Source organism: Candida dubliniensis, chromosome 4, assembly GCF_000026945.1.
Source record: "Candida dubliniensis CD36 chromosome 4, complete sequence".
NCBI classification, from domain to species: Eukaryota; Fungi; Ascomycota; class Pichiomycetes; order Serinales; family Debaryomycetaceae; genus Candida; species Candida dubliniensis.
Window position 1 is genome coordinate 1092258 of NC_012863.1, and position 12636 is coordinate 1104893.

Genomic DNA, 12636 nt, shown 5'->3' on the forward strand with positions numbered 1-12636 from the left:
GTATTTACAATCAATTGAACTTAACGGGAGGTAGCTTTAACTTTTTGGAAAGAACCTTTAGCTTGTTGTTTAGAAACAACAGAAGCACCGGAAGCAACAGCTTTAGCCTTTTCAGCTTTTCTGGCAGCTTTAGCAGCCTTTTTAGCTTCTTTGTCTTTAGCTAATTTAGAGTCTCTAGCAGCTTTTCTGTCAGCTGGTTTTTGACTTCTTCTTTCTTTGATCAATTCCAAAGAGGCACCGACAATAGCTCTTTGGTGCTTGACGGTTTTTCTGGTTCTCTTTTTAGCAGCTTCTTCAGAAATACCTTTTTTGTGGTGTCTTCTGTACAAAACAGTCCAAGAGATTCTTCTTGGGTTCTTTCTTTGTTGGAATAAAGAAGCAGATTTTGAGGATTGGAATCTGAAAATTTTAGAGTCACCTCTGACGAATAAAGTACCTCTACCTGGGTAGATTTTAGAACCTGAAAAGGAGTCAACTTCAATCTTCATTTTTCACTATAAATAAAAAATAAATTGTTAGTATTTCAAACCACAAAATTGCTCAAGGGTAGGTAACTATAGATCTTTTGATATAATAAACAAAGTAGCCAGGCAATGTAGTAGTTGGTAATTCTCTCTTATTGACTTATATATGAAGGTTTCCAATTCTCTGTTGGTTTCAAATTCCAATTTGTCGGTTGATTGGTTTTTTCTTAGATTAAACGAAATATTATTCACTGATATCCATTCTTGTTCTTGCTTTCATTTATCATTCGATATATAGTTATCCCCATTTATAACTTCAGTCGTATGGTATGTCACATACATATTAATTGGTTGGTTATCTTAAGAAGCTTAATATTGGATGAAAATGATTTTTCATTTAATTTTGTTTTTTTTCCCACTGGCCTGTGCGTGTGTGTGTACATTGAGCAAAAAAAGGTGTATCAACAATGTGTGCAACCCTAGTATGAGACCGAGAGGGAGGGAGGGAAAAAAAAAGTGAGAACTTTCATTCTATGTGCTAACAAAATCCTGCATATATTACAAAACCCTAATTCCAGCCCTAATTATCTGCACGTGACACATCAAATGCTGAACACTTTTGGTCGTGTTGATATGCACACTTTTTTTTTTTTTATTTTTTTTTTTTTCTCAAAACCTCTTCCTGCCAATTCTCATACAGTGTGGTGTAGGCTTCGCAAATGTAAAACAAAAATTTTTCACACACTAAATTCAATTACACTTGGAGTTTTCTTCTTTCTTTTACTACACCAAGACCGGAGTAATTAATTAATATACAGAGATGGTCAGTATAATTTCTTTAAATTCGTGATATTACCTTTGATTGATGAATACATCGTCTTATTGAAAGGGTTTTCCTGATGAGAAGACGGACAAGATGTATGTGGAACCTATCAAAAGTAGAAAGCATGATACAAGTCTTAACAAGGATTGTCTTACTAACAATTGTTTCTTTTTTTTTTTAATACAGGCCCCAAAATCTAACAAGAACCAAGAAAACATCAACTCAAAATTAGCTTTGACTATCAAGTCAGGTAAATATACCTTGGGTTACAAATCAGTTGTCAAATCTTTAAGAACTGGTAAAGCTAAATTGGTTATCATTGCTGCTAACACCCCAGTCTTGAGAAAATCTGAATTGGAATATTACGCTATGTTGTCCAAGACCCCAGTTTACTACTTCCAAGGTGGTAACAACGAATTGGGTACCGTTTGTGGTAAATTATTCAGAGTTGGTACTTTGTCCATTTTGGATGCTGGTGACTCCGATATCCTTTCTTCTATCTAAGGAGTTTGATTGGTATAGCTAAGAATTATATAATAACAATATTTAATTAATTAATGTACATAATCTAAAAGGATACACAAACTACATTTGTATTTTGATCATAGCCACCAGCAATCTCTTAATACCCTCTTTTATTGAATTGCAACTCTAGTTGTGCTATTTCTTCTTCCTCTCTCCGTATAGCTTCATCAATATCTATTTGTGCATCGGGATCATCACTACCAAATGATGCCGAAGATTTAACTTTGGGACTGTAGCTCACATTATAGTTATCTTCAAGAAACGCCTTCAGCACTTTTATCTCTTCTTCCAAATTTTCTATATCTCTTTGTAGTTTCCGGTAAGTATCTTCATATGTGTTCAATTTATTGATCAACGTTGGATAATCATCAATCAAGTTTGGATATTTTGATAGCACTTGTGATATTTGATAAAAAGTTTCTTTGAAATCTTCTGAGTTTTCCAAGTGTATAAATGGTCTCGAATAAGCATTTCTAGGACCTAATTTAGGGAATTTCACTACTGGATTTCTTTCATCTTCTTCTGAATCTTCGTCTTCAGGTTTGTCGCTTATTATACCTTCAAGTGTATATAGGATTTTACCATCGACTCTTTCAGGCTTACTATCCATAGATGCAGACTCAACAATTGTACTTACTAGTTTGCTTGGTCCTTTATTGGTTTTTGGTTTGACAATCTTATATAGCAAACTTTCATCATGGGTGGGGTCCTTCAATAATGTTGTTATTGCTGGTGCATTCACAATCGAGTTGGTAAACATTTGCGCATCGTCAAAATTTATCGACTGAATAGATCTGAATGATTGTTGTAACTTCTCAAGAGGTTCTGAGACTGTCATGGCTGTTATGGTTTATATCTTGTGTGGCACAATAATTCAATGGTTTAAGTGTATTTTATAAGTAAAGGTTTGTTTACATTTTGTTTGCTCGCGGTTCGATGATATGTTGAACGCCAATTGCGTAAGTCGCTCCCTCGCTCTGCGATGTGATATTTTTTTCCAATCGAGTCGTGTTGAAAAGAATAATTTTTTCTTTTTCTTCAAAGAAGAAGGTGACAACTACATCTTCCTAATTCTACACAGCAGATCACCTTACTATACTATCATGACTGTTGATTTGGACAAGTATCTTAAACCAGGAAAAGACCATTACTTGGCTCTTGGATTGGAGGGGTCTGCAAATAAACTAGGTGTGGGTGTGATCAAACACAACAGGGGCCCATTATCATCAACAAACCGTGCCGAAGTATTATCAAATATCAGAGATACTTATATAACTCCACCAGGAGAAGGATTTCTACCACGAGATACGGCAAGACATCATAGAAATTGGGTAGTTAGAATTATCAAACAAGCATTAGCCACAGCAAAGGTTGCAGGAAAAGATATAGATGTGATTTGTTTTACACAAGGTCCTGGGATGGGTGCGCCACTACAGAGTGTAGTCATTGCAGCAAGGACTTTGGCACAGCTATGGGAAATCCCCATGGTTGGTGTCAATCATTGTGTTGGCCACATAGAAATGGGTAGAGAGATTACTGGTGCACAAAACCCTGTGGTGTTGTATGTTAGTGGAGGAAACACTCAGGTCATTGCGTACTCGAAACAAAGATATCGTATATTTGGTGAAACACTTGACATAGCAATTGGAAATTGTTTGGATCGATTTGCACGTACATTAAAGATTCCTAACGAACCAGCACCTGGTTATAACATAGAACAAATGGCCAAAAAGGGGAAACATTTGGTTGCCTTGCCATACACAGTCAAAGGGATGGATTTATCCATGTCAGGTATTTTAGCGTCCATTGATAGCATAGCCAAAGAGATGTTTGGCAAACAACAAAAAAAACTCATTGATGAAGAGTCAGGGGAGCCTATAACTGCTGAAGATTTGTGTTTTTCCTTACAGGAAACATTGTTTAGCATGTTGGTGGAGATTACTGAACGAGCTTTGGCCCATGTTGATAGCAATCAAGTTTTAATTGTTGGAGGAGTAGGTTCTAACCAGAGATTACAAGAGATGATGAAGCTTATGATTCAGGATCGTAAAAATGGACAAATATATGCCACCGATGAACGTTTCTGTATAGATAATGGTATCATGATTGCCCATGCAGGTTTGTTGAGTTATAGGACAGGTCAAACTAACCAATTGAACAATACCGTCTGTACACAAAGGTTTAGAACAGATGAAGTGTTTGTTAAATGGAGAGACGATTAATACATATACTAAAAATTATTGAAATGATCAGAATTTGTTAGATATCGATCCTCGACGTAGAGGTGAGTATCCAAACCTTTATTTCGTTAAAATGGTGATCGTACATTAAAAATAAAATTCTTTGAAAAGGCAAGTTTTACATATTTGCCCATGGTATTCTTGTCAGATACGGGAATTGACACTTTTCAAATAATCTCTTAAAATTTGGTTAACTTTATCATTATTAGTAAAATCTGAGATGGCAAGGTCTGCCTTCTTGCATTCCCTAAGTAAACTGGCCAACTTTCTGACCTCGGTTCCGTCCCATTTTCTTGCTGATTCGCTATAGTTGTGGCGCAAAGCTTGGTTACAACCGTCAATTGTAGCAAACTCAATATACGCATAGGCATATCGATTATCATGACCATTCATTGTCACTTTTGTAACTTCGCCGAAAATCAGCATGATTTTGGATATAACATTTCCATCAATTAGATTTTCAAGCTCCTTTTTAAACTTGTATTTTAAACTTACTGTCGTGTTGGCATATTTCAGGCTGACCGATACATTGTTATTCAACGGTATATCATAAATCGTAGTACAAGGTTTCTTTTCATCAAATAATTTCTGTTCCTGGATTCTTCTTTTTTTCAATCCTTCTTGTTTCATTAGTTCGATATTGGGATGTCGATGTTTCTGTCTTTTCAGTTCTGATGCTATTAGTTCATCCTGAAATTTCCTTGTTAAATCATCTAGTTGAGCACGATTTTCTAGTTTTGTCAACTTTATTTGACAAAGTTCATCATATTTCAACTTTAATGAATTATCACTTAGTATTTCATAACTTTTCAAAATCAAATTGAATTTCGTTGTATCACCATCGTATTTATCAGGATGAAATTGTAAGGCTTTTTGTCGATAGGCTCGACGAATATCCTGAGGTGTACTGTCAAGTGAAACTCCTAATACATCATACAAGTTAATATCATCATTTATAATCTGGGATATGGTTTGGTCCATTGTGTTGATAATTACATGGTACGGTGGGGCAGTTTATTTTCTTGGTTTTTTTTTTTTTTTTTTTTTAAACTCCTGTATGGAGAAGTGACAAAAAATGTGGTTACGCCTTAGTTGTATAATTTCTACTAAAAAACTATCACAAGAGTTTTCAAACCACTTAAAGTTAAGAGACAGTTTAAAAGAAAATAATAATACACCCACAAACAAATAACAATGCAACATGGTGGAAGAATCACCAAAGTAATTTAATTACAAATTTTACTGTAATTATTTGTTTTAATTTGTAAACAGGAATATAAATGGTTGTTGGGATTCGCCACATTTTTGGTTTTAAAAAGAAATTTCTCATAATTTGAATTACTGTTTGGGATTTTGGGTTTGGTGAGATTATATTAATTCTCTATTATCCATTTTTTTTTTTTATTTTTCATCTTGATAATTGAGTTGTATCAGTATCACATTGAGAAGAAGAAAAGAATGTCTGATTTGGATGAATCAATAGAAAAGTCATTCGAAATAGGTTGTGAATTAAAGGAGTAAGGTGTAATAATTGACCATTCAACTGGTACGGTTACCAAGGATGGGGTTCCATATGATTATCTTCATAAAAATTTAGAATTACAACCACCACCACCGAATTTAAATAATTTAACTAAAGGGATATTCATTTTACCAGATGAAATCATTGATAAGATTCTTAGTTATGTCAATCAAATAGATATTATTCATTTTGCCTTAATTCATAGATCATTTCGTGAAATATGTAAAAAGAAATTGATGGAAAACATTTATGTGTATTTGCACACTAAGGACCGGCCTTTATTTCCCAAGAATTTTTATATACCAGCGTTTACTAATTATACATTAATTGGTGAGTTTTCGTTTGAGGAGTTGTTTCATGGAGATGATACAAATCCTAAATATGTTGAAAATATTTTTTTCCAACGTACTAATGATGAAACATCTTTAATGGTGAAAAATAAACAAATACAAAAATTGCGTGGTTCAGTTAATTTTGGAATAATATATTTAAATGAAGATGCTTCATGGTTATCAGATTACCAACTTAAAACTAAACCAACAAAACCAATTTTATCTGATGATATAAATCTTGAATTAAAGAATCATCCACTAAACAGAATCAAACAGTTGACCTTGTATTGTTCTGATTCTGCCAAGATCCAAACAAGGTTTACTTTCATTAAACAGATGCCCAATTTAGAAAAACTCATGTTAATTGATCTACCATATTTTCAGTTGCCAGAACCAGTGGATATTTTGGATTTACATATTCACAATAGTTAAAATATGAATGGACAATATCTTTAGAAACTTCGATCTAAAAAAAAATTAAAAAATTACGTATATATAAAAGCATGAATTTATTTAACATACCATTGGTAGATCATGCTGAAAAATTCACTTCACTCGAGAGTTTAAATGTAAATTTGGATGAGACAGTTTTCGTATCTATTGTTAGAACTTTAAGACAAAATTCATTAAAAGAAATTGGTGTACCCGAGTCATTAAATTCATTTGAAACCATTTATCCGGCATTATTACATCATAAAGATTCATTAAAAGTTATTTTCGAAAATGAAGTTTATTTGAAAAATAATTTTCTTGATTGGAAATATGTTTCTGAATCTAGTTTTAATGTTGATTTGAATCTTGATGAATTTCCAAAATTAGAATACGTTGTCAGGAAGAAGAGTATCCTGTTAGTGGATAGAAATGGGCCAGTTCTTCAATTCGTTCCTGTTGAATATCATCCAAGGGAAGAAATTTAAATTCCTTTATCATTGTGGGAAGACTAAAAATGGTACAAGTTAGAATACAATGTTAAGTAGAACTTTTATTACTATATATGCAAATGTAGCTTCCTTTGTTGACAAGTGGTAGCATCCTTGTAGAAGGAAATATCCAGTACGTAACAAAACATGGTTGCATTAGTCTCTTATTCTATGCTTAAATTGTCAAAAATATTTAACTTAAGCTAAAGACTATATTATTATATATGTCAGATCTACATGCTTTACATCCCGTGGTTACCAATAAAGGATATTATTTTACAATAGAGCAGATTGCATCTTTTAATCAAAAGGTTGCTGTCGTCGATATTGACACAAATATTAAAGGCTGGAGACATCGTAACGTCTTTTTTTTTACAGTCATTTCATGAATGTATACGTATATTTATAAAACAATGCTTTAATAAGTTAATGTTTGGTCAAGAATTTCGTTCATTCCTATCAGTTATTTCAATTGGAACACTATATTGTTGATGTAGATCGTAATCGTAAAAGAACGGTAATATCAAAAAACAAAGATATTTTAGATTTCAATATACAATTTATAATGACCTCACCAACAAAACTATGAATGGTAAAAAACAAAGAAAAAGGATAAAATTGTGAATAGATAAATAAATGAAAAAAGCTCAAGGAAATAAATGACTGACTAAACAATAAACAGAACCCCTTTCCCCCAAATTCAAAACTTTTTATTCAGAAAATAAATTACTTGATTTTTTTGGCTTTTTATTATGTCCCACTACATCTAATCATCAACATCTTAAGCTTTAACAGTTCTTAATCCATGGTTAGATCTAAAGATAGCATCACCTTCAGCATATCCTCTACCTAATCCAAATCCAACACCTAACCATACTGGGAATGCTCTTCTTTTGAAAAATAAAATTGATGCTAACACACCACCACCAAAACCTAATCCAGTTTTGATCAATGTGTTGGATAAAACAACATCCCATTTGTCGTTCAATAAGTTTTGAGAAGCAGTAGAAGGCACGAGTTCTTGTGGTTTGATTTCTGTAGACATGATTATAAATTTTCCTAATAAAAGTTAAATGTTAGTATTGGAATTAATAAGTTTACAATCCAGCAAGAAAAGGTTTTTTCTTTGACAATGGGTATACCGTAATGTATAATTAATTTGACATACTATTTTTGGAAAAGGGAGTGGTACTTCTTTCTATTTCTATATTTGAACTAGTTTCCAATCAATGTTCAATTTCAATTCACCAGCAAATATTTCACATTGAAACTTTTTTCTGCAACTTTTGGTTGGTTCAAATTTGGACACAAATTATTGTTGTGGGTCGTGTTAATTGTACCAAATATATAATGATTTTTAATCAAAAACCTAACATAAACTGGTAAAATTACCATTACCTCAACAAATAGTTTAGGTGTAGTGAAGCATTTTCAAGTAGTTATATAATTTGATTGATTGTTAATTAAATAGATTTAGTATTCTCTTTTGTCCATACTTGAGAATATACTTCTATAAACAAAATTATTCATTCCAACTAATGGAAGAGATCTTTTTTTTTAGACTCAAATTTATCCCAATTTTGTCTAAAATAATCAAGTCAATACTAACACTTTTTATTCGAACAAAAACACAGAGACAATACAAAAAACACCATAACTTACAGTGTTGTCATTATTGTTTCTGTTTCTATATATGTGTGTGTGTATGTTAATATGTGGGGCAAGAACAACAACAACACCAATAATAACCCATGCCGAGCGAGGAAATCAAAAATTAGACCCCTAATTAAACTCAAAAAGGACACGCATAATAATAATAAACGCCTGAAAAAAAACTACAATATAAATAAACACTTAACCAACCTTTTCCATCCATTACACATTCTTTTTCTTTTTGGAATCAACAAGGGGGCTTTTATATGTCAGAAAACCAACAATTCTCTGTTTCTGATTCAACAGAAAACAAACTAAATTATCGTCATGCTGCTTTTGATGAAGAAAATAATGGTCTTTTACCATTAGCCAACAAAAACCTCAAACCAAAACATACCACCACCACCAATAATACCCTGGGACATCATACACATACAAAATCATCACATCTAGCTCCTCAAGATAGAAAAGCATTTATTATTTTAGTATTATTATATGTTTTACAAGGTGTACCTGTTGGTCTTGCCTTTGGATCAATTCCATTTATATTGAAATCAAAATTAACTTATTCTCAAGTGGGGATTTTTTCATTAGCAGCATATCCTTATTCATTAAAATTGATTTGGTCACCATTTGTCGATAGTATATATCTGAAAAAATGGGGTCGAAGAAGATCATGGATTATACCGATTCAAACAATTTCTGGAATAATGTTGATTTTTTTGGGGAGTCAAATAAATGATTTAATGGAAAACCCCAAAAATTATTTAAGTTTAATAACATTTGTATTTTTCATATTGATTTTATGTTGTGCTACTCAAGATATTGCAGTTGATGGTTGGGCATTGACTTGTTTATCACCAGAAAGTTTATCTTATGCTTCTACAGCACAAACAATTGGAATTAATACTGGATATTTTTCAAGTTTTACAATTTTTTTAGCTTTAAGTTCGCCTGATTTTGCTAATAAATATTTACGATCAACTCCATTAAATGTTGGATTATTTTCATTAGGAGGATATTTGAAATTTTGGGGGTGGATGTATTTGATTGTTACTGGTGTGATTTGTCTTGTTCCTGAAGATCCACCACATTTGGTCAATATCAATAAAGATCGATTAGCTAAAGAGAAGGGACTTTATAATACTACGAGTTGGCAAGATTTAACTAATGTTTATAAATCAATGTATGAAGTTTTGAAATTGCCTAATGTTCAAACATTTGTTATTATTTTATTAATTGCAAAATTGGGATTCCAAGTAAATGAAGCTGGTACTAATTTGAAATTATTAGAGAAAGGATTATCAAAAGAGGATCTTTCTATAACGGTTCTTATTGATTTCCCATTTGAAATGATATTTGGATATTATGCTGGTAGGTGGTCTACCGGTAAAGCACCATTACGGCCTTGGCTTTGGGGGTTTATGGGGAGATTAGTGGCGGCATCATTGGCACAATTGATTGTATATTTTTTCCCTAAAGATGGAAAAGTTTCTACCACCTATTTTATAATTATCATCTTGCAACATTTATTAGGATCATTCATGTCGACAATCCAATTTGTGTCACTTTGTGCATTTCATACCAAAATTGCTGATCCAGCTATAGGTGGAACATATATGACCACCTTAAACACTTTATCCAATTATGGAGGCACTTGGCCAAGAATATTTATTTATTATTTGATCGACAAGATTACTATCAATAAATGCATAACTGATAAAGGATATATTATGTTAACATCGGAAGAAGCAAAGGAACAATGTACTTATTCTGGAGGTAAAGTTGAAACCATAAGAGATGGATATTTTTATACAAATGCATTATGTATAACTTTAGGAATCATAATTTTTTTCTGGGTTAAAAAGAAGGCAACTTATCTTCAAAGCTTACCAAATAGTGCTTGGAGGGTATCGAAATAATGAAGTTAGAAAATTGAAATTCAAATAGAGATAATTATATATAATACATATTCCGTTACTTTAACAGGAAACAAAAAAAAAAAACGAAACTAAGATTTATAATTAAACTTCTATTCTATTCTAGGTATCTATAGAACCATAATACACGTTAGAAGAACCAACAACAACATTTCCATTATTTACACCTTCTCTAGATGAATTTACATTCTTATTACCATTATAGTAATCATCAGTTAAAAAATCAATCGGCAGGAATGGAATTTTTGAACCATCCATTAATTTTTTATTGACACTAGAAATATTACCAATTATACTTGGTATTAAACTAGTAGCAGAACCAACAGAACTACTAGTTAGACTTTGAGGAATAATTTTCGGTTGAGTGCTTTGGTTTTGGTTTTGTTGCAGATTAAAACGATGAATCAGTTGATATCTGGATCTAGAACTTGAACTAACAATATAATGCTGAGGTGGTGGAGGTGTTGCCATTGATACTGCTGTTGATGCTATCAAAGATTCATCCAATAGCAGGGTTTGTTCACCTGGTGATTTTACCAATTTTCTTCCTCGGGATTGATTTGATTTAATGGGATGGATCAGATTGGAAAAATGAGGGCTAGAAGTGGTTGAAGGTACAGATGATGACGCTAATTGTTGTTGTTGTAGTGGTCTGTCTTGCTCAAATGATTGGTAGAATACTAGTGGCTGATTCTTGACATACCATTGTGGCTGTTCATCTATATCGACTATATCATTTTCATAAGGGGATATAGGTTTACGATATAACCAAAATTGATACAACAACACTCCATCCATTATCACTATAACAAAACTACCAATCAAAAAAATCTTGATTGACAATACCTTATAAAGGTTTGTATCTGTTACGATCGATAGTAAATTGAATATTGTACCCAAGACAGTAAAGAGAACCATGTATAACGAAAGTCCCGTAGTAGATTTTCTAACATAGTTGCGCCTTATTTGAGGTATTCTCAGTATTATATATAGGAAACAGCACAGTATGGGCAAGACCTGGACCCAGTCAATATATAAAGGAAATGTTTGTTGTTGTTGTTGTTGTACCTTGATATTCATAGCCAGGGCAAGATCTGTTACGAACGCAGCCCCCAATATTCGATTGACCAATGTTGGTTGTTGTTGTGGTGGAGACGACACTGACTTTTTAAAGTATCGTGAATAATAATAGTATTGTGAAATTATTATTAGATCTAGTATTATCATATATACCAATAAAATGCAATATGCAGAGTCTTTAATCAGAATTTGATATGTTAGATTTATGATATCCGCAAGAAATGTTAATCCAACAAATGAAATTGATAATGAAACATCCCTACGTTTATAATTTAAAATTATTTGTGGTATCTGAGTAAATAACCATATTGTTAAAGATATTATACTTGAAGTCTTTGATATGTTGAACATAAAGTTGTCAAGTAATTTTAGTGAATGTGTCAATCGTAGGGAATCTGTCATATCAAAATAGATAGGCGTATATATATAGATAAATGTCGGTTTCTTGAATCTGATACTATATTCTCATTAAATTACTAGAAGTATGCGTGTGTTGAATATGCCGATATAATATAATATAATATAATAAAATGTGCTGATAACGAAGATTATAATTCACCTTTGAATGGGATGGATGGATTTAAAAAAAAAAAAAAAATTTGGTGAAAAAAAAAAGGGAGTGCAAAATTTATAATTTTTGAAATGTTGAGATGGAATTCCTTTTTTAGTTTGGTTGTTCTAAATTGATAACTTTAGAGAGAATCAAATATGACAAAGAAGGTTCTTGATAACAGATAATAAATAGTTAATCTATAAAATGGTATAAAATTGTTGTTATCAATGTTTGGTTCTGTCGAAGTGTCAAATGTTTTGACTACTTTGTCGTTTCTTTTGTGTCACGATTGTGTTATTTATTGTGATGGTTGGTTGAAGTGTGTTGATAAGAGACAATCCTTGATAGTGAAGATACTTGTTGTTGTTTTTATCTTGAAGTACGATATATAATTCTCTATTCGGTTGCAGTATTTAATGTCGTTGTTGTTAAGCGGCGTTGTAAATTGAATTATATTATATTAATTATGCTATTGGAATAGGTGGAGTACAAATGAGTGGTGGTGGTGGTGTGATTGATAAGCAACCAAGTCCTGAAAAATAATAATATTATTACTATCAAGCTTTTTTTTGAAGCGCTACCAA

The 12636-nt window shown here is 32.1% G+C and overlaps 10 protein-coding genes across 10 annotated transcripts; 5 read left to right on the forward strand and 5 right to left on the reverse strand. All coding sequences in view use genetic code 12, as the record gives it.

The window, feature by feature from the left end:
• Window positions 1-20: 20 nt before the first annotated feature.
• On the reverse strand, window positions 21-488 carry CD36_44530 (60S ribosomal protein L24; the record flags this gene model as incomplete). Its single annotated transcript, XM_002420060.1, has 1 exon — window positions 21-488. One exon carries the CDS (start codon window positions 486-488, stop codon window positions 21-23), a length of 468 nt encoding a protein of 155 aa, XP_002420105.1.
• A 300-nt stretch (window positions 489-788) lies between these two features.
• CD36_44540 (60S ribosomal protein L30) lies at window positions 789-1791 on the forward strand (the record flags this gene model as incomplete). Its single annotated transcript, XM_002420061.1, has 2 exons — window positions 789-791; window positions 1474-1791. 2 exons carry the CDS (start codon window positions 789-791, stop codon window positions 1789-1791), a joined length of 321 nt encoding a protein of 106 aa, XP_002420106.1.
• A 118-nt stretch (window positions 1792-1909) lies between these two features.
• CD36_44550 (DASH complex subunit, putative) lies at window positions 1910-2650 on the reverse strand (the record flags this gene model as incomplete). The annotated part of the gene is made up of 1 exon (XM_002420062.1): window positions 1910-2650. The coding sequence occupies one exon, from the start codon at window positions 2648-2650 to the stop codon at window positions 1910-1912; it is 741 nt and encodes a 246-aa protein (XP_002420107.1).
• A 103-nt stretch (window positions 2651-2753) lies between these two features.
• CD36_44560 (glycoprotease, putative) lies at window positions 2754-4034 on the forward strand (the record flags this gene model as incomplete). The annotated part of the gene is made up of 1 exon (XM_002420063.1): window positions 2754-4034. The coding sequence occupies one exon, from the start codon at window positions 2754-2756 to the stop codon at window positions 4032-4034; it is 1281 nt and encodes a 426-aa protein (XP_002420108.1).
• A 162-nt stretch (window positions 4035-4196) lies between these two features.
• CD36_44570 (DnaJ domain-containing protein) lies at window positions 4197-5033 on the reverse strand (the record flags this gene model as incomplete). The annotated part of the gene is made up of 1 exon (XM_002420064.1): window positions 4197-5033. The coding sequence occupies one exon, from the start codon at window positions 5031-5033 to the stop codon at window positions 4197-4199; it is 837 nt and encodes a 278-aa protein (XP_002420109.1).
• Window positions 5034-5573: 540 nt separating this feature from the next.
• Window positions 5574-6338, forward strand: CD36_44580 (conserved hypothetical protein; the record flags this gene model as incomplete). The annotated part of the gene is made up of 1 exon (XM_002420065.1): window positions 5574-6338. A coding segment is annotated over one exon (765 nt), but the record flags the coding sequence as incomplete, so codon positions are not given.
• A 71-nt stretch (window positions 6339-6409) lies between these two features.
• On the forward strand, window positions 6410-6823 carry CD36_44590 (conserved hypothetical protein; the record flags this gene model as incomplete). The annotated part of the gene is made up of 1 exon (XM_002420066.1): window positions 6410-6823. The coding sequence occupies one exon, from the start codon at window positions 6410-6412 to the stop codon at window positions 6821-6823; it is 414 nt and encodes a 137-aa protein (XP_002420111.1).
• A 784-nt stretch (window positions 6824-7607) lies between these two features.
• On the reverse strand, window positions 7608-7871 carry CD36_44600 (uncharacterized protein YCL057C homologue, putative; the record flags this gene model as incomplete). The annotated part of the gene is made up of 1 exon (XM_002420067.1): window positions 7608-7871. The coding sequence occupies one exon, from the start codon at window positions 7869-7871 to the stop codon at window positions 7608-7610; it is 264 nt and encodes an 87-aa protein (XP_002420112.1).
• An 874-nt stretch (window positions 7872-8745) lies between these two features.
• On the forward strand, window positions 8746-10401 carry CD36_44610 (acetyl-coenzyme A transporter, putative; the record flags this gene model as incomplete). The annotated part of the gene is made up of 1 exon (XM_002420068.1): window positions 8746-10401. The coding sequence occupies one exon, from the start codon at window positions 8746-8748 to the stop codon at window positions 10399-10401; it is 1656 nt and encodes a 551-aa protein (XP_002420113.1).
• A 120-nt stretch (window positions 10402-10521) lies between these two features.
• On the reverse strand, window positions 10522-11901 carry CD36_44620 (uncharacterized membrane protein YOL092W homologue, putative; the record flags this gene model as incomplete). Its single annotated transcript, XM_002420069.1, has 1 exon — window positions 10522-11901. One exon carries the CDS (start codon window positions 11899-11901, stop codon window positions 10522-10524), a length of 1380 nt encoding a protein of 459 aa, XP_002420114.1.
• Between the last annotated feature and the right edge of the window lie 735 nt (window positions 11902-12636).